We start from the raw sequence: 25575 nt of genomic DNA, 5'->3' as shown, positions 1-25575 counted from the left end.
ATTCCCAGTACCTCCAAGAAAAATACATTAGGAACCAAGATTTAATAAACTGTTTTATGGATGGATGGGCTTGTCCATTATACTGTTTTCTTCTTTGGATTCTCAGGCATGGTTTACTAGTTTAGGAACTCTGTAAAATTTACCAATTCAATAAAAAGCAAGTCTATGGTTTTAAAAAATAATAATATAGCAAGGTCCATAAGGGGCAGCTTCCTGCTCTAGGAACCCTCAGTAATTGGTAGTCATCACAAGTGGCCATAATGTCCTTATCATAAAGAGTTTGTGGAAGCTTCTGTTGTGCAGGAGTTTCTGAAGGTGCTAAAAGTGCCTGTGTTTTCAGAGAGTTGGTGGAGGAATTCCATATGGAGGTCTCTGATTTATAGATGATGTCATTGGGGCGCTCAAATGAAACTGATAAGTGAAGAACACATTGCCACATGGTCTCATGCATTCTCTCAGGCCCATTACAGTTATGCTCACACCCACCTTTTGAACCACAATAAAAGGGATGCTCAGAGGCAAAGTGCTCCTGCCCTCAATTCAGTCTCTACCATGGGGACAATAAAAGCACCTGGAATTCAATTCTCAGCCCTGGGCAGCTATGTGCCCACTTTTCCACACCCGTGGGAATATGACTTCTTACACAATAGCCCCCCTTGGCCATGGGCAATATTGTTAGGTAGAATGAACTTGGGCAAGTGAGCAGGATGTGAAAGACTTCACAAAGCCCCACTTAAGAGCAGAGAATAAAGTTGTACTTAATTTCCAGGAGGGGGGTAGACATGACAGGCAGTATTGACCCCACTTGGCAATTTTTTGTTTTATATGCAGGGTTAATGGGCCAAGCTGAGCAGAGTTTTTGTTTCTTTCTGGCTTGACTATCTGCTGAAACCCAGGAAGCTGAGAGCGCTGGGCCAGGTTCTCAGGGTATGTTGCTTCCTAGGGCTTATGGCTTTTCTTGAAAACCTTGACATGGAAAGAATACACGGAGGGGGACTTGTTCCTGACAAAGTGAGGTCAGTCTGTGCAATAGAGTGACATGTGTCAAGGGGGGAAGTGAGAGTGAGCTCACAGACATGTTATAAGAACACAGATACCTGAAGCTTAAATCCTACAGATAATACTAAATCCTAGATAAAATTTCCCCTATACATACATGCCTATGATTACTCTTTCTCTAAAACCTCAAAGTCCTTGTCAGCATGTGAAGACAGGGTAAGGATGTCTTGTCTTCCTGCTGTAGCTGCACTGGTCAAAGTTCCTTTTCTGCTTTGCATCATGACCTTTTCTGTTTGATGTTGAGGCAAACACCTGACCAGACCTGTGGGATCCCCAGAGTCAGGTCTCTGCACAACACTTCCTAACAGTCAAAGTAGAACATGCTCACTAAGCACAAGGCACCCATTTTATTTCCACCGCACATTGCTGCCCTAGAGGATTGCCTTCCTTCCTCCCCCACCCTCTGTGCTGGGGATGGAACCCTGAGGATCAGAGCCAACCCCAATTGCTTCCTTTCATAGCTCAGGCTGCCTCCTCAAAGCCACAGAGGCCAGAAGGTGATGAGAATTACTAAAATAGTTTTCAAATTGTTTTGATTTTTAGATATTATATATGAGTCATATATATGATATCTTTAAATAGTGTTTCAAAAATTTGGAGACTGGGTCTTTCTAAGTCGCTTGAGGTCGCATCAGCTGAGTGGAAAAATATATGTATAGATGCAATATCGTTCTTTCTTTTTAAAGGTCCTGGGGAATAAACCCAATGGGGCTTGACCTGGACCTCTGAGCTACATCCCACCCTTTCCCTTTTATTTTAAGAGAGGGTCTCTCTGACCTTGGGCTCCTCCAGCCTCAGCCTCCCCGAGAAGCTGCGCTTTGTTTTTGTGTTGAGGTTAAACCCAGGGCCTTGCCAAGCTCCGCCGAAAGCAGCGCCAGGTGTCATCTCTGTACCACAGGCAAAGCCAAGGCTTCCCACCTGGATTCGGTCCCAGCACAGCCCGGAAGCTCCTCCTGAAAAGGGCTGGGGCCAAGAATCCGTCACTCTACCCAATTTCAGCCAGTGATTGGATGATGTTAGCTGTCAGTCACGATGCAGAGGCGGGCCTCGAGGCCAGCCATCCGGGAAGCTGGAGCAACTGTCCAATCAGTGCGCAGAGGAAGGGGAAGGGCGGGCTTCCGCAACATTGCGGGCTTTCTTCCTCACCCACCGGGCTACTGCTTCTCTGGCAGAGTTTCTGTTCCAGTGACCCATTGACTCTGCCGCTGCCTGTGTCCCGGGGGATTTCGGGGGCCGGGAAGTTCCTCCAGAGAACGCCGGGTCACCACGGAAGCCAAAAATGGTGAGTTTGCGACCAGGGCTGAAGGTGCGGGGTTGGGGCCTGGCGCGGGGGTGAGTTGCGGAGGGCGGGGGATTCCACGCTGGCAGGTGGCCCTGGGCCCTGTCCCCTGGTTCCCTGGGGGTTTGGAAGCGCGGTTCAGGGCCCTGGTGTCCCCTTTGCTCCCTACTGGTGGCCCGACCCACTCTTCCCAACGTGGAGGAAGCAGGGCCACAAATGCACCTTCCTCCTCCCAGGGGAGCTCCTCCGGAGGCTTCTGTAGGTCCCCCAAATTGCAGGCGCCTCCTGCCTTCTAAACCCACCTTCCCTCCACCTCACAGCTCGGCCAGACGTTGGTTCTTCCCACTTGGTCCAAATGGACACCGCCCGCTAATTGTCACTTTTCTAGTGAAATATTGGAAAAAATCTTCCTCCCTCCCTTTTTTCCTCCCTCTCTCCTTCCCTCCTTTGCTCCCTCCCTCCCTCAGCCATAACTTGTGATCCTCCTGCTTCAGCCTCCCACGTATCTGGAATGACAGGCCTGTGCCACTGTCCTTGGCAAGAACAACACTTTTGAAAGCATTTGTTTTCTCTTTGTGAATGTTATACTTGAGGGGAAAGAATAATCACTTAACATTTCCTTGTGTTTGGTCAAAATAACTGCTTTAAAGGGAATTAAGAAGTTGTTTATAGATCCCAGGGATATGGAATCCTGGGCTGCACCAATAGAGGATAACTGCTCCCTTTTCTGATAGTCCATGATGTAGAGTCACCCCAGTCGTGTAGTCCCGTAAGCACACAGGGAAATAATGATGTAGGGACAGAGGAGGCAAGGCACTGAAGATAGCTGGAAACAGTTTTATCTGGCTGCAGCCAGTCTCAGAGGGCACTGCTTTTGCTGTAATCAATCAATTCATCCCCTGAACCCCGAGTTCAGGTGGTTTCAGAATCTTATACCCAGCATGTAAGGGGAGGGACTCAGAAGTTCACATTGTAATACTGAGACCCGCAAATAACTCTCAGACCACACAGTCTCATTCCAGTTAAGCCTTTATTGCTGGCCAGTGGCAGACACTCTGCTCTCGAAAGAATGAGGTTGTCAGGGTGGGGCCCCTGCCTTAACTTGGCTCCATATTTAAGCACAAAAACCACAAAAGGGACGTTTGGAGGTTCAGGCAATGCCAGCAGGCTGGAAAGTTGTGGTCAGTTAGTCTCTGGTTGGCACATAGATCATTCTGTGTTCTTAGGGGATTTTCATGAACAAAAGAATGCAAACTGCCCCAGTCATGACCTTTTTGAGTGTCATGGCTGAGTTCACAAAATGGAGTCACCATAGTCAAGTTGTCACATCACACACATAAAAGCAGCTTTTTCTTTCACTGTTCTAGCCACGTTAACCCTTCAAGGACTGCACCTGAGAAGGGGAGAGCTTCTTCTCCCCTTTCTTTCCTCCCTCACCAGCTGTTTCCATGGTGCCCAGTTGGTGACTTCTCTGTGAATCCCAGCTCAAGGCCAGAGGCCTTGTTTGCACATTTCTACAAACTACTATACTGGATACAAGTGTGTAAAAAACTAGTAAGGGGAGTTTGAGTCCAGCACTTGGAGTGCTAATTTCTCCCATACTAGCCACCCGGTAAAATAGGGCAACATGAAAATAGGAAGTTTATCTACACTGAACTTTTTTGTGGACACTCTCTTGTTGACAGTCCTAAAATTAGCCATGGTGAAGATTTCTGGAGAAACCCAGTTAAAATTTTCTGTGAAGGAAGGGGATGCCACTACAATAATGTCTGATTCATTTACTGTCCTTCATCCCCAGCTCTTTTCAATATGATTTTCAGAAAGGATCTGGCTACGTTGCCCAGCCTGGCCTGAAAGTTGTGATCCTTCTGCCTCAGCTTCCCAAGCTGTTGGGATTAAAGGCATTGACAACCCCAGCTACAAAACATACTTCATTTTAACCCAAATATTAATGACCATACTAAGGAACATGGATTCAAGTTACCCTGAATGATGTATATGTCCCTCTTTTCTTTCCTTCTTTTCTTTCCTTTCCTTTCCTTTCCTTTCCTTTCCTTTCCTTTCCTTTCCTTTCCCTTTCTTTCCTTCCTTCCTTCCTTCCTTCTTTTTTTTAATATACCAGAGATTGAACGCAGGGACAATTAAACACTGAGCCACATCCCCAGCCCTTTTTTTTTTTAGTTCTCAGCAGACACAACATCTTTGTTTGTATGTGGTTCTGAGGATCGAACCTGGGCCACACGCATGCCAGGCGGGCACGCTACCGCTTGAACCACATTCCCAGCCCATATCCCCAGTACTTTTTACATTGTATTTTCAGATGTGATCTCACCAAGTGTCTTATGGTCTCACTACGTTACTGAGGCTGCCTTTGAATTTAGCAATCCTCCTATCTTAGCCTCTCAAGCTGCTTGGATTACAGTTGTGCGCCACTGTGTCTGGTCTACATGAACTTTTATAAAAGAAACTTGTGTATCACTACATTAACCAATTGCATTGGTAGGAACATCAGATTAATGGGGTACAGAAAAAAAATAAAGAAAATTTTTTCTGTATGTCTGTTATTGCATTCTGAGCTTTGGTAGATTTTGGAGACTAGGCATCTGGTAAGGTTAGTGGTATATTCTGAGAAGTTTTGAGAATTGTGTTCTGATACAGAAATTAAGATAATTGGCTATGAAAGGACTTAAGATAGCCCAAGATAATTTTTATTCTCCATACAGAACCCTGCCTTTGCACCATCATGGTGGTCTGGTTGGCCAAAGTCAAGTACTCTGAAGGTTCTTTGATGTAGATGCAACTGTATAGAGAACTTGAGTTCACAGCTGTAAAAATCTTGTGCTTCTCCCTTTATCTTCCTTAGGTGTAGACACCATGTCAGATTTCTTGGGCAGAGGTTCCCTTTGGATGCCTCACAGGGTCCCATGTCCTCAGCCACTGTCCTCTCCTGGAGCTGCCACAAGGTGCCCACAGCTGCCCTGGTCCCTTCAAGGTGAACAGAACTTCAGGCCCTGGGTCAGCTCCTCCTAGAGGACAGCCTGAGTTGTGGGGTGCAGCCTCTCAGGGAAGCTGCTGGGGGCTCTGGGCTGAGGAATCTCCTGGAACAACCCTCATCTAGACAGCTACTTCCTTGGGAACTTGTTTTCCCCAAGCTCTTTCCCCATTCCTTTGAGACAGGTGGCCAGTCAGCCTGTGGATGCTGGAGCTGAGGGACCAGGTCACCAGTGATTCCTGCCCTTTCAGTCTCACAGTGTGAAGGAGCGAAACCTGTCCCAGAGCATAAGGACCACCCACCCCAGTGCAGAGCTGTGCAAACCTGAAAAGCCTCTTAGAGTGGAGTTATGGTCCAGGTCTCTTGGAGGGTGATCCTGGAGGCTTTCAGGGAGCAAGACCAGGAGGGAGCATGTCCCAGCTGTCAGGAACCTTCCCTGCCCCTTGAGCCTGACACATGTGTGCTCCCTCAGCACCAAAGCTTTCTGTGTATCACTTTGAAATGATGTGCTCACTTATCTGAGGCCCAGGTTTATTTATTCAGAGCCACATGGGATGGACTAATATTAAAGAGGCAAGAAAGAAGTGGATTTTTTAAAAGTCTGGTTGCATTTCCATTGTTAATAATCCCAACTTACAGCCAGGTACAGTGGTGCACACCTTTGATCGTTTCTTCTCCAGAGGTTCAGACAGGAGTGTTGCAAATTTGAGGACAGCCTTAGGAACTTATCCAGGCCTTATGCAATCTGGTGAGACTGTGTCTCAAAATAAAGTATAAAAATGACTGGGGATGTGGATCTGTAGTAAAATGTCCCTGGTTTTCATCTTGGGGCTATCAAAAAAGAAAGAAAGAAAAGAAAAAGAAAACACCTAATTACCTAATTTACCTTTTGCTACCCCTGAGTATGTATAGAAAGTTTGTAAGATTCAGTCTTGTCTTTTCAGTGATTTCAAATTGAAATCCAACCCTAGATTCCAAAATGCCACGTAAGGTACAGAGAAACTCTGTTTTGCATTATTGCTGCAGAATTTGTGTCCAATACTATAAAAATAGTGGTGGATAAATTTATGAATGTGACTTCATGAAAACTAGTAACTGTCCTTCACAAGGTGATGAATTTGACAAAGGATGACATTTTTTTCACTGTTGTTATCTGGACTTGGCAGGTTCATGTTAACTGTGTGGTTTTTTGGTATCAAGAATGGAACCCAGAGTTGCTTATCCACCAGCCCCTTTTAGATTCTTTGTTTTGGTACAGAGTCTTGCTACATCGCCTAGTGCCTCAGACTCGTGAACCGCTGGGTTACAGGTGTGCACCATCACTCCCTCGTCATTGTAAAATTGAAGGACAATTTTGGCAATACCTGAAATACCCAATTATGATCATTTAATTGCTGAAATAGTAAATGACACTCTTTTTCTGGAAAGGAGCAATACGTCTGTCTAAATAAGGGTGCTGATCCCCTCAAGAGCACTCCCCCTATGTCACCTGATTCCTGTTCCCTCCTAAGTGCCTCCTCCTAGGGCCACCCCTTTGGGAGCTGGCCTTTTTTTTATCTTATGAAATTTGGGATCAGCATAAATGCCCTCTCTATTCTCTCTGTCCTGTACAACATTTTGGCTGGTCTTAGATACAGTCTATTATTTTCAATTTTTTGAAAGCTATTTTTTGTTGTTGCTGTAGTCTGACAAAATGCCTATTTATTTATTTTTATGTGGTGCTGAGGATCTGAAAGGTTAAGAATGTAAAGGTTTTGTTTTCTTGGTTGAAGTTCTGTTTTCCTGAAACCTGAAATTTATGTGGGTGTCAAAACAATTCCTGGAAAAACCGTTAAATGTATGTTGAGAAATGTCTCCTGACCATCTGGTTGCTCTGTACAAACAACCCCTCCTGCATTCCCTGACCTACGCATAAACTCCCCAGTTCAAACAATGTATATAACCTCTGCTTAAGTTGTTCTTGGGGCTCTCAGCTCCTCTCAAGTGAGCTCTGAGCCCCAGCATGCTGGACCCCCAATATACCCTCTGCTGTTGCATGAGACAGTCTCTTAGTGGTCTCTTCCTCTGACGCTCACCCGACCTTAACAGATCAAACCTAGGGCCTCTCATGTGCTAGGTAAGCACTCTACTGCTGATCCAAAATCCCAACCCTACTGTTGTTTTTTTTTTTAATGAGAGAGAGAGAGAAAGAGAGAGAGAATGTTTTTTAATATTTCAGTTTTCGGTGGACACAACATCTTTGTTTGTACGTGGTTCTGAGGATTGAACCCAGGCCGCACACATGCCAGGCAAGCGGACTACCACTTGAGCCACATCCCCAGCCCCCAACAATACTATTTTTATTTTTAGATGTAGTTTTTCTTATGTTTACCTCCAAAATACAGTAAACCATGCCCTAAATTTCACAGAATTTATAGAAATGCTCAGTGTTTTTTTAGAGAGTGTAGATTATGGAAACATTCAATCTCCCCTGTGAGAAAGTGTGTTGTCTTTCCATTGATTTTGTTGTATTTTATGCCTCTAATTGTGTACCTTTTGTATTATAATCATTTTTATCTCTCATTACATGTATTTTAGTTTTTTTTTTTTTGTGTGTGTGTGTGTGTGTGTGTGTGTGAGGTCTGCTGGAGATTGATCTGAGGGCCACAGACATGCTTGGCAAGTTTTCTACTACCGAGCTACTCTCCAGCCCAAGAGAATTAGTATTGTAGACTGTTTTTTTTATTTATTTGCTTACTTATTGAGTGCTGGGGATTGATGCCATGGACTTGCTCATGCTTAGTTATCCTCCAGAAATGAATTTCAATTGGTGAGCAGCGTTCTGGCCATGGGCAGCTGTTTTACTTGGTAATAAACCTACAGTCACTTCCACTAAGCACATCCTCAGCCTTGTATTTATTATTTTTTTTTATATTTTGTATAGATATAGATGGACAGAATACCTTTTTTTTTTTTTTTTAAATTTTCTGTGGTGCTGAGGATCATACCCCTTTCCTCACACATGCTAGCAAGTGCTCTGCCACTCAACTCCAATCCTGGTACCTCTTTTAATTTTGAATGAAGACCAGTCTCACTAAATTTCTGAGTGTCTTGCTAAGTTGCTTAGACTGGCCTCCAACTTTCCATTTCCCTGCCTTGACCTCCCTATTGGCTGAAGTTACAGGTGCACACCACCACACCAGCAGTTGGAATGACTTGTCAGACCCTGCTGACAATCTGTAGTTCCTGATCAGGCGGTAACAGCAGAGATGCTGAAAGACACACACACACACACACACACATACACACACACACACACACACACACACACACACATACACACACACACACACACATACACACATACACACACACAGTAGGAATGAGCACCTCTTTATTTTTTCCCTTCTTCTTTTATATAGCAAAAAAGAAACACATCCTCTTGGCAGTTTAATCTTTTCCAGCATGGATAAACATTCTCAGCATAACTTTATTACTGGTCACAGTGCTCTATACTTCTTATTATACTACTTGTAGTTAGTTATTTCCTGGCAAGCGCAAAAATCTATATATTTTAAACTTGGCAGAACATTCTTTTATCTTCTTACGATGGCAACAAGGACACAGTTCAAAGAGTTCATAGTTTCTCACAGTACCCCTTTGTTTTGCTAAGCACAGCAAAACTTAACACTTTGTGTATGTGACCACACAATGACTTTTGAAGGCTTATCATTCAATTTCTTTCAAGATGGTAATAGTATTGAAAATCAGTTTCCTTGCTTTTGTCCATAGTTTTGAAATTTGTTACTCTGACTCTTCCTCTTTGCTTTATTTTTGCATTATTATGAAAATGGTATTTAGCATATAAAATTGTTTCTCATGTATATGTTTGTAAAACTTCATGGCTTGGTAGTTTATTCACTTCTTTATGATATAAACTTTATTTTTTTTCAGAGCAATTTTTGACTTACATAGTATATTAGTCAGTGTTCTCTAGAGGAACAGCATCAAGAGGAAGTATGATTATGAAAGGGGACTTTTAGATTGGCCTACTTGACCCAAAGCTGGATGTCCACAGTGGCCATCTGCAGCTGGAGAGTTTTAGGAGTACTGGCTGCTGAGTCCAAGAGGCTGAAGCCGCAGAACAAGAGGGATCAATGATGCTTCCCTGGTCCAGACCTAAGGTTCTGGATACTCCCTGGAGAATCACTGGCAGAGTCCACTTAGGGAGACTGAAGGAGGCAGAGTCTGATATCCTCAGGCCACTGCAGCAGCCATCAAGAACCCATTGAGAAGAAAGGAGCTTGCTCTGCTGCTGCTTCCTTCTTCTTCCAACTTTTGTTCACCCAAGACACCGTCCTATTGGATGGTGCTGCCTAGCTTGAGGAGGTTCTCCAGTGTGGTTCACTGTTCCACATGCCAATCATTTGTAGACACACTGTTCCACATGCCAATCATTTATAGACACACCCATAAGGTCATTAATCATTGGCATCTTTTAATCCAATCAAGGTGACAATTAAATGTGACATTACTCATAGTATCGAATACCCCTTCTCTCCAGCTGATAGTCTCCACTGTTTTCAACATATTGCATTGGTGTAGGGTGTTTGTTGGTTACTAAACCATTGTTGAACATTTGATAAGGAGAATGGATGAAGCAACATGTTATGATAAGCCAAAGTTCATTCTTTACCTTAGTGTTCCTCCTCTGTGTGATGTGATTGTGTGTGTTACGTAGTTTACAAGATAATATCATACAGAAGAGTTTCACTGCTCTGGGAATTTTGTGTTCCCCCTGTTCATCACTCCTCCTCATTGCTCCCTCCCTCTCTGCTCCCTGAGTCCCTGGTACCCATCAGTTCTGCTAGTGCATCTATAATGTTGTCTTTTCCAGAATGTTTTTGACTTGGAATCTTACTGCACTCTGCCATTTCAAACTGGCTTCTCTCTCTTACCAGTCTGCCTTTAAGGGTGCTGTATCATTCCAGGCTGCAGAGCTCATTTTCTGGGTGATGTTCTTTGGTGTGGGTAAACTGCAGCTTGTCCATTCAGTATTGCAAGGTGTATCTTCCTTGCATGTAGCTTTGGGCACTTCTGGATATGACTGCTGTAGTCACTGCAGTGAGGGTTCCTGTGTCCATAATTTCCCCATCATTTGCATAGACACCTGGAGTGTACAGTTTTTTACATTTATGATTGTACATTCTCTCTCTCTCTCTCTCTCTCTCTCTCTCTCTCTCAAAAAAATACTTTTCTTTATCTATTTAATTTGGATAATATGGTAACTTATGCCTCAGAAAGAATTAGGAGGTGTTAACTCAGCTTCTATGTTCTGGAAAAAAAGTAGAAAATTGGTGGCAGTTCTTCAGTGTCTCATGGAAGCCTGTTTGAGATGTCAGAGCCTTGTCTTGCTTTTGGGTAGTAATTAGTTATTGAGTCTGTTTTTGTCAGTAGCCATGGGCTCATCTGTTTTGTGTATTTCCCCTTGTGTGTAAGTTATAGGAAATTGTCTCTCTCAAATAAATGGTCCAGTTTTTGCAAGTTGTCGAATTTGTACCAAGCATGTTTATGATAATCTTGAAGTCCCAATGCATTGTTGATGATGATACTTTTAAATGTGTTACTAGGTTTTCAGTCGTCTTTGCTTTTTTCTTTAATGTTATTGTATATTTTATACTTTTTTTCTTTTTATGTGTCAGTGAGGTTTGAACCCACTTTCTCCCAAGCAGTAGACAAGCACTCTTCCACTGAGCCATAACCCCAGTCCCTGTCTTCTGTATTCTTAGCCTTATGTCAGTGTATCAGTGATGCTGATGTTCATGAAGAACTTGATATTGTAGACTGCGGATTTCCTGGTTGTGGTTTCATCAACACCTTCTGTTACCTTCCTGTGGTTAATTTAGGTTTACCTTGCCCTTCTTTCTCTGTTTTTCTGAAGTGACAGTTTCAATGATTGCTTTTAGCTCTTCTTTTCTGAAATGTGCATTGGATGACTTAGAAAGCAATACAGGACCACCTCTGGTGTTCTCCAAGAATTTCCTGTGATGGACTTTTACATTTTTTCCTTCAAAATGGTCACCTTTTCTCTTGAGTCCCCTCTTTGTCCTGTGTCTGTTTAGAGTCTTGTGTTTAACGTCCCCTTCCCTGGAGGCTTTTCAGCTGCTCCTGATCTATTTTCTGCTCTCTCTCTCATGTTCTTTGAGCACACATGGGATTTCACTGGTGGTGCACTTGTAGGGGTGTGGGTTATGTCCTGTGGAGTGTTGCTGTGACCCTGAGACCTCAGTGTGCTTCCCATTTACTTCAAGGCCCATGAAGCCCTCCTGCCTGCATCATTGTCCTGACAGAGTTGGGCTGATGTCTCTGAGTGTAATTGTGGATTCTTCCTTGTTTTGGGCGGGTCTGTATGTTTTCAGTCCTTGAGTATGGTTCTGTGTCACTTGCAGGGACATTTTCTTTTTGCCAGTTCCATCACTGTGCAGACATCATAACATGCTTACAGGGCTGGGGATGTGGCTCAAGCGGTAGCGTGCTTGCCTGGCATGCGTGCGGCCCGGGTTCGAGCCTCAGCACCACATACCAACAAAGATGTTGTATCTGCCGAGAACTAAAAAATAAATATTAAAAAAATTCTCTCTCTCTCTCTCTCTCTCTCTCTCTCTCTCTCCTCTAAAAAAAAAAAGTTAAAAAAAAAATAGCATGCTTACAGATGTGAATGGTGGCCTTTTTTACACCCTGATTGTGTAGGATAGTTTAGGATTCTGGGCTACAAACTTGTTACTTTACCACACTCTGGAAGAGCTTTTGCTTTATGTTTGTTTGCACCACCTTTGCTACAGGCACCATGAATCTCTTTCACAACAGACAACCATTGCACATGTGGCCCAACGTTGATCAAAATGTCCTTGAGCGGAGCATTGGTATGTGTCTCATGACTACATTATGGTAGTGAACTAGCTGCTGTTAAAACAGTTTGACAATCATTGGACATTTATTTTCACTATGAGGCTTAGAAATGTAGTGCCTGCTGTTTATTAAGAAGATTTTTTGAGAGATATAAAACTTTGTAAGATTCTTATTTGGATAAGGTGACATTTTTGGGTCATTGAGTTATTTCTAAGACACCTGCCATCTTTGCACTTACCCCATTTTGCTTTGACAGTAACCACAGGAAATTATCAAATTGTTGTGTTCATTAATAAATAAGTTAATCAAATAGAGAACTTATGTTTGTTTTTGTCACTTAATAGTAAGCTAGTTGACTTAATTTGTTCTGGAGTAAAGCACCTGCAAAGTTCTAATTGTTCTCTGTATAATCACACAGGATGAACTCAATCTCCAGGTACCACATTGTGACAACCTGTGTGAAAGGTTGTCTAAATGTTGTCTATGAAGGAATCTCCTTATTGACCCTTTTACCAGAGGGTGTGGGTGTGGGCTGGTTCTAGGCATTTCTTTAAGTATGGAATGATAGACTTTCAGAGGAAACAAGACATTAGTAAATACCATGTTGTTTGTATTAACCTTCTAGGTACAGGGAGCCAGTGTAGTTTGCAGAATCTCTCTCAAATGCTTAGTTTCATGATTCCTGCAATTTCCTACTCATCACCTTTCTTTTCTAAAGATAAGTACTATCCGATTGCTTATATTAGCTCTGTACCACACCGGATGTTTCTAGGACATGTAATAGAGGTGTAACAAATAAAGAAGTTAGGAGTGATCTGGGAGCCCTTCTCACTTCCTGTGAACTCACCAAAGGAAGGGTATAAAGCACTAAAAAAGGATGTTAGCCTTCTGAGTAGCCAATTTCTAGTGTTGGAATGGGTGTAAAAAATTGAGTACAGTAAAGATTTGTTGGATTAAATCATGGAATTCATCAAGAGGCCAGGGAATCATGTGAACATCATGCATGTTGAGTATAGATTTCTCATGCTGTCAATCTCTCCTGACCTCCACTCTACATTTGTGGGATATTTCAGATCTCAGTGACCTTGGAGGATGTGGCAGTGAACTTCACCCAGGAGGAGTGGGCTTTGCTGGATCCTTCCCAGAAGAACCTTTACAGAGATGTGATGCTGGAAGTCCTCAGAAACCTTGCTTCTATAGGTAATAATGATGTTTTTAAAATTAATCAAATAGAGAACTCATGTTTATTTTGGTCATTTATGTAGAAGGTGAAAAGGGAATCAGTTGGTGAACTATTGCAGCATAAATGGCACCTGTGATTTGGCAAAACATTTCTAGCTCCAAAATATTCATAAAGATTGTTCTGTTCTCTCATTTTAGGAGACAAGTGGGAAGATAAGACCACTGAATATCAGATTGAAAACTCTGGGAGCAATGTAAGGTAACTGTACTCACAAGAGGAATTCGTGAGGGAATCTGAGAACTGTCATATAATTTTTAAAGCAAACCAACTGAAAAAGTATGCATAATATGAAATGTATTAATTCTTCTAATATTTTTTTACCAAAAATATATACTTAGCTGTAACAGATATTCAGTCTTTTCAAAGTATTTGACATGCAAAAAGTACTATAAAATTGCATATGTGAATATCACTATTTGGATAATAGCCACAGAGAAGCTGTGTTGCAAAGGATTGTTTTCTTTCAATCTCTTTATTTTCAGGCAAGTTGAACAAGTGAGAAAACCTAGCCTTTACCTGATGTTGGTAGTAATGTAAGGATCTATAAATACATACAAAATTGTGAATGAATTAAGCATTGATTATGTGTTGGTCACTTCTACAAAGAAGTCATGGTAAACTTTAAAGGCACAGAATAGTGTGGGGAAACCTTCAAATCAATTCCACCTCTTAACTGAACAAAGAAAAATTTTAGTAGGGTAAATCCATGTGACTTCATTATGTGTGCAAAAGACTTCATATGACCTTCATTCCTTCAGGCAGATCACATCTCACTCTGGACACCAACACTACAAGCATGAGGAATGTGAAGAGAAGCTATGTGAATTGAAACAATATAGGAAATCTCTGGTTTCTCTCAAAAGTGTTCACACACAAATGTTAATACAAAGGGTAGATGGATCTTATGAAAGTACAGTATGTGGAAAAGTCATCAATTGTTTCAATGAAATTGAAAGACATGAAGAAACTCATAATGGGGGGCAACCCAATGAATGGCAACCATGTGGTGAAGCCTCTTCTTATCCCACCAGTGTTCAAAGACATATGATAACACACAGTGGAGGTAAACATTTTCAATGGGACACATGTGGGAAAGCCATTCATTTCTCCTCTTTATTTAGAAGACATGAAAGAACTCATTCTGGAGAGAAACTCTATGAATGTCAACAAGGTGTTCGGACCTGTATATCACACACAAGTCTTCAAAGGCACAGGATCACACACACAGGGGATGCACATTTCAAATGTAAGATATGTGGGAAAAACTTTGATTATCCCAGTTTACTTCAAAGACATCAGAGAATGCATACTAGGGAGAAGCCCTATGCATGTAAGCAGTGTGGCAAAGCCTTTTCTATAACCAGTAACCTTCGCAGACATGGAAGAACACATACTAGAGAGAAGCCCTATGAATGTAAGCAGTGTGGAAAAGCCTTCACTACTGCCTCTTTAGTTAAGATACATGAACGAACTCATACTGGAGAGAAGCCCTATGCATGTAAGCAGTGTGGAAAAGCCTTTTCTAGATCCAGTCACCTTCACTCACATGAAAAAACTCATACTGGAGAGAAGCCTTATGATTGTAAGCAGTGTGGAAAAGCCTTTGCTACATCTGGTTCCCTTCAGATTCATGGAAGAATGCACACTGGAGAGAAGCCCTATGAATGTAAGCAGTGTGGGAAAGCCTTTTCTACATCTAGTTCCCTTCAGATTCATGGAAGAATGCATACTGGAGAGAAGCCCTATGAATGTAAGCAGTGTGGAAAAGCCTTCACTCAGTCCTCTCACCTTCACACACATGAAATAATACATACTCGAGAGAAGCCCTATGAATGTAAGCAGTGTGGCAAAGCCTTTTCTACATCAACTCACCTTCACTCACATGAAAAAACTCATACTGGAGAGAAGCCCTATGATTGTAAGCAGTGTGGGAAAGCCTTTTCTACATCTGGTTCCCTTCAGATTCATGGAAGAATGCACACTGGAGAGAAGCCCTATGATTGTAAGCAGTGTGGCAAAGCCTTTTCTAAATCCAGTCACCTTGACTCACATGAAAAAACTCATACTGGAGAGAAGCCCTATGATTGTAAGCAGTGTGGGAAAGCCTTTGCTACATCTGGTCACCTTCAGATTCATGGAAGAATGCACACTGGAGAGAAGCCCTATGAATGTAAGCAGTGTGGGAAAGCCTTTTCTACATCTAGTTCCCTTAAGATTCATGGAAGAATGCATACTGGAGAGAAGCCCTATGAATGTAAGCAGTGTGGAAAAGCCTTCACTCAGTTATCTGGCCTTTACTCACATGAAAAAATTCATACTGGAGAGAAGCCTTATGATTGTAAGCAGTGTGGAAAAGCCTTTGCTACATCTGGTCACCTTCAGATTCATGGAAGAATGCACACTGGAGAGAAGCCCTATGAATGTAAGCAGTGTGGGAAAGCCTTTTCTACATCTAGTTCCCTTAAGATTCATGGAAGAATGCATACTGGAGAGAAGCCCTATGAATGTAAGCAGTGTGGAAAAGCCTTCACTCAGTCCTCTCACCTTCACTCACATGAAAAAATTCATACTGGAGAGAAGCCCTATGAATGTAAGCAGTGTGGCAAAGCCTTTTCTACATCAACTCACCTTCACTCACATGAAAAAACTCATACTGGAGAGAAGCCCTATGATTGTAAGCAGTGTGGGAAAGCCTTTTCTACATCCAGATACCTTCAGATTCATGGAAGAATGCACACTGGAGAGAAGCCCTATGAGTGTAAGCAGTGTGGCAAAGCCTTTTCTAAATCCAGTCACCTTGACTCACATGAAAAAATTCATACTGGAGAGAAGCCCTATGATTGTAAGCAGTGTGGGAAAGCCTTTTCTACATCTGGTTCCCTTCAGATTCATGGAAGAATGCACACTGGAGAGAAGCCCTATGAATGTAAGCAGTGTGGCAAAGCCTTTGCTACATGCGGTTCCCTTCAGATTCATGGAAGAATGCATACTGGAGGGAAGCCGTATGAATGTAAGCAGTGTGGCAAAGCCTTCACTACTGCCTCTTTCCTTCACATACATGAACGAACTCATACTGGAGAGAAGCCCTATGAGTGTAAGCAGTGTGGGAAAGCCTTTTCTACATATGGTTCCCTTCAGACTCATGGAAGAATGCACACTGGAGAGAAGCCCTATGAGTGTAAGCAGTGTGGCAAAGCCTTTTCTAAATCCAGTCACCTTGACTCACATGAAAAAACTCATACTGGAGACAAGCCCTATGATTGTAAGCAGTGTGGGAAAGCCTTTTCTACATCTGGTTCCCTTCAGATTCATGGAAGAATGCACACTGGAGAGAAGCCCTATGAATGTAAGCAGTGTGGCAAAGCCTTTGCTACATGCGGTTCCCTTCAGATTCATGGAAGAATGCACACTGGAGAGAAGCCCTATGAATGTAAGCAGTGTGGCAAAGCCTTTGCTACAGGCAGTTCCCTTCAGATTCATGGAAGAATGCACACTGGAGAGAAGCCCTATGAGTGTAAGCAGTGTGGCAAAGCCTTCACTCAGTCCTCTCACCTTCACCAACATGAAATAATACATACTAGAGAGAAGCTCTATGAATGTAAGCAGTGTGGCAAAGCCTTTGCTACATCCCCTATGCTTCGCAAACATGAAAGAATCCATACCAGAGAAAAGCGCTATGAATAACAACAATGTGGAAAAGCTTTTGCCACATCCTGTCTGCTTCACACACGTGAAAGAACAGATACTGCAGAGAAATCGTATGCATGAAAACAATTGGTAAACTTTTCTGTTATTACTGTTTCACTCATATACATGTAGGAAGTTACTGGAGAAAAATCCTTTGAATGTAAAACCTGCTAAATCAATATTTCATGTCATCCTCAAAGACAAGAAAGGGCTCACACTGCTGAAAATGTGTGTGTGTGTGAGAGAGAGAGAGAGAGAGACTGGGGATTATGTCTGATTGTGCTCTACACTGAGCTACATTCTAGTTACTTTTTATTTTGAGATGGGGACTTGCTGAGTTTCTTAGGGTCTTCCTTAGGTGCTGAGGCTAGCCTTCAGAATTAGCCTCTCAAGTCTCAGTAATTAAAGGCAAACACCACCACATTCAACTGAATAACTCTTTAAATGTAAAAAATATCACAAATCATTCCATTTCCCCTGTTGTCTTCAAAGCCATTTTAATCATATTGAAAAAAAAAAAGTCTGTGGGGGATTTTCTACATCCTGTCAGCTTCCCATCCAGCCCTGTTTTCATTTTCATATATGAAAACCCTCACGGAGAGAAGCCCTGTGAGTGTGAGAATGTGGGAAATCTTCTAGTTTTCTCAGTATTTTACTAAGGACTTGGAATAAAAAGTATAAATCCTATGCAAGTAAGAAATAAAAAGGGTTCAGCTGTTCTAGTTTTGTTCAGTTGTATGAAAGGACACATACTGTAGAAAATACCGAGGATAAGCCATGTGGGGCAGTATTCAGCTTTCAGAGTTGTCCTCAAAGATGTAGCGACTTCATATCTGGGAAGATCCTTTTACTCTCTTTAAAAATTGTAGTAAGACTTTCAAGTTTCCAGGTCCCTTTGAACAGCATTTAAGAAACCACACTAGATCTCCAGTCGCACAGTTCACTTGCGTTTGTGACCCAGTAACCGATCCTCGGTGATGGAAATCCTTCCTCTAGGTTTTGGTGCACCCCAATTTTGATGGAAATTCCTAACAAGATAGCTTTTGGTCATTGTACCTCGTTATTCACCTGTGCAGTGACACTGTACACGGGGATGATGCACTCTATTCACTGCCATCTTCTCCCCAGAAATGCAAATCAAAACCACTCTAAGATACCATCTCACTCCAGTAAGATTAGCAGCCATTATGAAGTCAAACAACAACAAGTGCTGGAGAGGATGTGGGGAAAAGGGTACTCTTGTACATTGCTGGTGGGACTGCAAATTGGTGCGGCCAATTTGGAAAGCAGTATGGAGATTCCTGGGAAACCTAGGAATGGAACCACCATTTGACCCAGCTATTGCCCTTCTTAGACTATTCCCTGAAGACCTTAAAAGAGCGTACTACAGGGATACTGCCACATCAATGTTCATAGCAGCACAATTCACAGTAGCTAGACTATGAAACCAACCCAGATGCCCTTCAATAGATGAATGGATAAAAAAATGTGGCATTTATACACAATGGAGTATTATGCAGCACTAAAAAATGACAAAATCATGGAATTTGCAGGGAAATGGATGGCATTAGAGCAGATTATGGTAAGTGAATCTAGCCAATCTCTAAAAAACAAATGCCAATGTCTTTTTTGATATAAGGAGAGCAACTAAGAACAGAGCAGGGAGGAAGAGCAGGAGGAAAAGATCAACATTAAACAGAGAAATGAGGTGGGAGGGAAAGGGAGAGAAAAGGGAAATTGCATGTAAATGGAAGGAGACCGTCATTGTTATACAAAATTATATATAAGAGGTTGTGAGGGGGAAGGAAAAAATTAAATTACAGCAGATGGGGTAGAGAGAGAAGATGGGAGGGGAGGGGAGGGGGGATAGTAGAGATAGGAAAGGTAGCAGAATACAACAGTTACTAGTATGGCATTATGTAAAAATTGGACGTGTAATCGATGTGATTATGCAATCTGTATTTGGGGTACAAATGAGAGTTCATAACCCACTTGAATCAAATGTATGAAATATGATATGTCAAAGAGTTTTGTAATGTTTTGAACAACCAATGAAAAAATCAAATAAAATCACACTAGAGAAAAGCCCTGTATATAGAAATGTGGTAGGACCTTACTTTTTTCAGATCCATTTGAACTTGTTCAGACTTGAGGAAATTTTTATTTTATTTCATTTTATTTTTTTTTATCTATTCAGAGGTAACAAAAATGCACCCTGGGTTGGAGAGGAACATTGCATCAGCATGAAGATTTGAAAGCAACATGTTTTTCTGGGTTAAATCTCTCTTAGTGTTAGATTCCATTTTCCTGTATTTTAATTCTTTTGTTGTCCTAAGAATCAAACCCAGCGCCTCACACATGCTAGGCATGTTGTCAATTACTGAACCACAGCCTGAGCCCAAATGCTGAGATTTGTAAGGTGACTTACCTGGCTTACAAAGAGTAAAGAACTCAGTGAGACCCTGTCTCTAAAAAAGTAACTCAAATAATAAATTCAAAAGAAGGCTGGGAGGTGGCTCAGTGGTTGTGTCCCCGAGTTCAGTTCCCAGTACCTCCAAGAAAAATACATTAGGAACCAAGATTTAATAAACTGTATGATGGGTGGATGGGCTTGTCCATTATACTCTTTTCTTTTTTGGAATCTCAGGCATGGTTTACTAATTTTGGAACTCTGTAAAATTTACCAGTTCAATAAAAAGCAAGTCTATGGTTTTAAAAAATATATAGCAAGGTCCATAAGGGGCAGCTTCCTGCTCTGGGAACCTTCAGTAATTGGTAGTCATCACAAGTGGCCATAATGTCCTTATCATAAAGAGTTTGTGGAAGCTTTTGTTGTGCAGGAGTTTCTGAATGTGCTAAAAGTGCCTGTGTTTTCAGAGAGTTGGTGGAGGAATTCCATATGGAGGTCTCTGATTTATAGATGATGTCATTGGGGAGCTCAAGTGAAACTGATAAGTGAAGAACATGTTGCCACATGGTCCAGTGCAGTCTAAGAGGTGTCAGATATTCTTGTCTTTAAGAAGTGTGTTAAGGACCCTTGGAGGTGGAAGTCAGCAATTTAGGATGTGCTTTTACAAAAACATGATGCTGTGAGTCTCTGCTCGGGTCACTTGTGAAAAGCTGATGAGTAGTCTGGAAATTTATTTAGTGCTGGTAGTGATAAGGACAATTTGCATTAGAATGCTATTGAAATAGAGAAAACAGAAAATATTAGCCAAATCTGAGGCCAAAATATATACCAGTTGTTAATTAGATAGGATTAGTAATTTTCATTATATTTGGTATTGAGCATGAATACTTAGACATGGAGCCACATCAAATTAGCAGTAATGTACCCCAGGCAAAAGTTGAGATAGAGAATATCTGTGTTTCTGTAGTTGGAATTTCATTGATTCTCTGTGATTATCGGTGACTGTGTTTAAAGATTTCAGGATGCCTTGATATAATTCTGATTTTTCAATATTTAACAAATTGGAAAATATTAGAGTATTAAATATTCTGAGAAGCACATCACATTTTATTGGAAATTTTATTTTCCATATACCTTGTTTTAACATATCAAAAAACATATGAAGTAATTTAATTGTAAATTGATGGTGTTTACTTTATTTATTTATTTTTGTTACTTGGTATTGCTGCGACCAGTGTGGCCAAAGTAGCAGGTTCTGGCAAGTCTGATGGGAGATTGGAAGAAATAAAGAGTAACACGCAGAACTTGAAGATAGAACAGTTGGGATCAGGTGGAGCACTCCTCTCTAATGGAGCAGCAGGTCTAAAGTATTACACCAGCAATCTTTATTATATATATCTCATTAATCAGATTAACGACTATGCAAGCATTATTCTTTGTATTCATGAAAGTTACACAGTTAGCAACAGTATGCAGCTATTTCTTCAGTTACATTCCACAGTTGCAATGCACAATGTTATGAGCATTCTGCAGGTCTCAAGAAAGTCCATCATTTAAGGTTACTAATTTCTGGGCAGATCCAGGAGCAGTAGAACTGGTGAAACATTGTGGTTGTCTTAGCCAGGAAGTTCCTTTATTCCCAGGAGCTGTGTGCCTGAGAATAAGTTCAAAGCTGAGAAAGCTCTCACAACAGAGTTACCCCCATGGAGAGCATTGCCATAGCAACCAGACATCCTATACTTTTGTATAGAAACCTTCCCAGTCACTGAGCATGGAACTGCCATGAAGTCATCAGAGACCCCAATGTCAGACACTTGTCTCCCAATCACTGTCACTGGTCTCCACAGGGGATTGAACCCACTTCTGCTTTACCACTGAGCTACACCCTCATTTGTTTTCCTAGATACAGTGTTGGCCTCTGTTGCCCAAGCTGACCTCACACTAATCTACAACGGGAGCAATGTGGTCCCTGAATCTTTACCCCAATGGCAGTCACATTTGCAGGAAACTCAGTTGAAGTAATTAAGTTAAAGTAATGACAGTTTAACTTAGTTATATAAGTTGTGACTACTGTTTCCAAACCCATTCTACCGAGCCTGGTAGAAATTTTCAAGTCCCTTTTTTTTATGTCTCTAGATCATAAGAAAAAAATTTTTTTTTCAAATTTTCACAGAAGTACCAATATGAAACAGACACTAAGTACTTGGTAATGAGTGTGGGGCCTATGAGGAACTTGTTGGAATTATGTGAATACAATCTGCTTTCTGATTTGTCTTTCTATTTTTCTCTCTATCACTCTCTTTTTAGTACAATGGGATCTTTCTTAAAAAAGAAATATATATATACAGAGAATTTTTAATATTTAATTTTAGTTTTCAGCGGACACAACATCTTTATTTTTAAATTTTTTTATGTGTTGCTGAGGATCGAACCCAGCACCCCGCACATGCCAGGTGAGCGTTCTGCTTGAGACACATCTGCAGCCCAGACAAAGGGTTCTTAATCACTAGACCACATCCCCAGATGCACCTTATTTTTCATTTAGAGACAATGTCTTGGTGAGTTGTTTAGGCCATCGCTAAATTCGTGAGATTGTATTTGAACCTATAGTCCTCCTGTCTAAGCCTCTTGGGCCAGTGGAATTACAGATGCATTCCACTGCACCTGGTGCTTTTTCTTTTTTGATACAGGGTTTCACTAAATTTCTGGGGCTGACCTCAAACTAAAGGTCTTTCTGACTCAGGCTCCTGAGTCTCTAGCATTATAGATGTGAGCCACAACAAGTGCCTTTTTCATGCATCTGTTTATTTGTTGCAGTACTGGGGATTGGGTTCATTACCACTGAGTTGCATCCTCTCTCAGCCTTGCTACCTGTTTCAAGGTAAGCATTATTATTTTTACTTTTGTTGACAAAGGACTGAATCCACATCAGATTGTAGACAGACATGAACTGAGGGTGCCCCTTTTTTTTTCACTTCTTGTAGGCCTCACTTCATGTGGACTCACATTCAAGCCTCAGCTTGATGAATGTTTATTTCTCACTGAATTATCAGTGCTCAAGTCTAGGGAGAGTTAGGATGAAGCAATATTTTTCCAGTGAAATGGTAAAAGCATTACTACTCAGGCTTTTTTTTTAAATCTTATTGTATATAATGGATTTATTTTTTGAAATTTTTAACATTTATTTTTTAGTTCTTGGTGGACACAACATCTTTGTTTGTATGTGGTGCTGAGGATCCAACCCGGGCCTCACGCTTGCCAGGCGAGCATGCTACTGCTTGAGCCACATCCCCAGCCCTATAAGGGATGTTTTGGGATGAGAAATCATCAATTGAATTAATTGTAAAAGCTATGAACTTGTTTGTAAAAGACTTAAAAACTTCCTGATGCATTTAAGTTGAAATTCTTTTAGATTTTCTCATTTCAAACATTTTCTCAATGAAAATGACACTTCTGATAAGGCACACAAAATTTTAGTGGCACTGGGGCACACACTCTAATTCTAGCTGCTCAAGAGGCTGAGGCAGGAGGATCATGAGTCAAAGGTCAGACTGGAGAAGTGAGCAAGGTTCTATGTCAAGATCAGTACATGGGACTGAATGGTAGAGTGCTTTCCCAGCATGTGTGACACACTGGGTGTGACCTCAGCCTGGGGTGGTGTGACATGCAGAATGTCTGCTAATTAAGTACAATTTAGTTTGTGTGTGTGTGTGTGTGAGTGTTGAGTTTCAAGATACTTAAAAATATTTCAATATTTAAAAGCTTTTGACATTTTGTACCACAAAACTGTATTCATATATTGTATATATATAAAACTTTGTATGTGCTCATGTATATTATAAAACACATATGTTTATGTAATGATACATGTCCCAGATGATAATTGGGGACACTATCATTTTAGAGGAATCCAGATGAGATGTGGCAGCAGATTTTCCTTTTCTGTGTCTTCAACTTGAATTACCCTCAGCAGTGAATTAACATAATATGGTTAAATATGGATACATGTATCCCAGGCAGTGAGCATGAGGCGATCACTACTGAGTGATTCAGCCAACCAGAATCAGGTGTTTCAGTGTTAGATGTACCCCGAAAAGACTGAAGGGGACTATCATTATCAGTTGGGCCCAAGCATAGGAAGGCCTCCTTGTTCAGTGCAGGCTCAATAAAACCCTCAGTGTGATCATTTTGAGGTAAATTCACAGTTGTCATAAGGTGTTCCTCCTCTTGTTTTCTAAGAAGAGAAAACATATCTTGTTACCCAGGGTATGAATGTGTTATCACTTAGCCACTGAGCATTTTTTTATATTTTATTTAGAGACAATGTCTCTTGAGTTGCTTGGGATCTCTACAAGTTGCTGAGCCTTGCTTTGAACTTGCATTTTGACACATCATATATAGATGTAGTATAACTTCTCATTCTTGTTGTTGCACATGGTGTAGAGTTACACCAATCCTGTTATCATATATGTACAGAGGGTAATAGTGTCTGATTTATGATACTCTCAGTCCTACCCCTGATCACCCTCCCCTCCTCCCAGTCCCCTCTGTCTAATACACAGTGCCTCTATTCTTCCCCAGCCCACCCTCTGTGCCTTCCTCTGAATTAGCATCTGCACATCAGAGAAAACATTTGGCCTTTGATTTTTGGGACTGGCTTATTTTGTGCAGCATGATATTCTCCATTTCTATCTATTTACTAGCAAAGACTATCATTTTATTTTTTATTAACTGAGAATATTCCATTGTGTGTGTGTGTATCCATTTTCTTTATTTATTTGTCTGTTAATGGCATCTAGATTTGTTCTTTTAAAATGCCATTAATTCACTGATAGATTATTTTAATAATACTCAATAAGTCTCACATGTTGTTAAATCTTCATGACTTTAATAATTGTTTTGTGAAAGCAAAATAAGATTTATGAATAGATTTTTAAATTTGAAAAAAGAAAACTGTATGCCACAAATTGATCTAAAAGTTCTGTATAGTCTCCTCACTTGGGTAGAGATTGAGAAGCTCCCAAATTCCACATACATTTGTGATAAAAACCAAAACTGTGAACCACTCTTAAAATGTATGAGAAAATTCTGTGGTTTAATGATGAACCAAATGAAATTCCATTCTTTTTAGGATTGGGAGTCATCTCGTGAAAAAGTTAAGAAAAGTTCATTTCTGTTTTGCTAAAAAATACTAAGATTTCTATTTGGCCTGTCAACCTGTTTAAACTTGTTTGAAATTCCTGCCTGGGCTTTGAACTCACCCATGCCTGTCTGTTTTTGACAAGGTAACAACCCTCCCTAAAACCCCAGGAGCACCTCATAAATTCTGATGTTGGAATCTCAATTTACTCCCTACCATGAAACATTAAGCCATGTAGATTATTAACCTGCTATCTGCCTTTGTATTATGCTTGCCAGAATTCTATTAGCTGTAAATTCCCAAGGCACTCCTCCACCATTGTAACATTTGGAGCTATAAAACCTTTCACCTGAAGAGCTGGGGTGCTGCTCTGTATCCTAGCTTTGGGAGAGACAGCCGCTTGTGGACTGCTTTTGTGTACACAATACAAGCTTGCTTTAGTTTGATTTAAAATTGGAGTTGGTGATCTTTTCATTTCATCCTGGTTCAACATTAACACAGTGACATCAATGTTCACTGAAAAACTACAGTGATCAAGCCATGAAGCTGTAGCATGAGAACAGATTCCTATAAACGAATGGAAATATTTGAAGATTGGATGATGAACACATTTGTGAGTAATTCATTTTAGCAATCGGATTGCAACCATCAATGAGGAAAGAAGTGTTTTCTAAAAGGTTTCTAGGAAAGTTAAATGTTCATCTGCAGTAGGATGAACCTGGAGCCTCAGCATCAGTCACACATTAAACACACAGTCATCTATGATCAACAAATATGTGAATAGAAGTTTGCCATCTCTAGGAATTAGAGAAATACAAGTGAAAACTACACTGAGATTCTATCTCACTCCAGTCAGGATGACAATTATCAGGAACAC

The 25575-nt window shown here is 41.1% G+C and overlaps 1 protein-coding gene across 1 annotated transcript in view; it reads left to right on the top strand.

The window, feature by feature from the left end:
• The first annotated feature begins 2194 nt into the window (after window positions 1-2194).
• LOC144250855 (uncharacterized) overlaps window positions 2195-25575 on the top strand; it is a 28248-nt gene continuing 4867 nt past the window's right edge. Inside the window, exons 1-5 of the mRNA XM_077794065.1 lie at window positions 2195-2341; window positions 13292-13418; window positions 13599-13659; window positions 14220-16015; window positions 16100-17238. Coding sequence (XP_077650191.1) covers window positions 2339-2341; window positions 13292-13418; window positions 13599-13659; window positions 14220-16015; window positions 16100-17145 — 3033 coding nt within the window. The 5' untranslated portion in view covers window positions 2195-2338 and the 3' untranslated portion in view covers window positions 17146-17238. The remainder of the gene's footprint in view (window positions 2342-13291; window positions 13419-13598; window positions 13660-14219; window positions 16016-16099; window positions 17239-25575) is intronic.

The sequence above is a fragment of the Urocitellus parryii genome, chromosome X (assembly GCF_045843805.1).
Source record: "Urocitellus parryii isolate mUroPar1 chromosome X, mUroPar1.hap1, whole genome shotgun sequence".
In the NCBI taxonomy this organism is placed as follows: domain Eukaryota; kingdom Metazoa; phylum Chordata; class Mammalia; order Rodentia; family Sciuridae; genus Urocitellus; species Urocitellus parryii.
The sequence above is the reverse complement of the archived record's forward strand: the minus strand, read 5'-3'. Positions and strand labels throughout refer to the sequence as shown.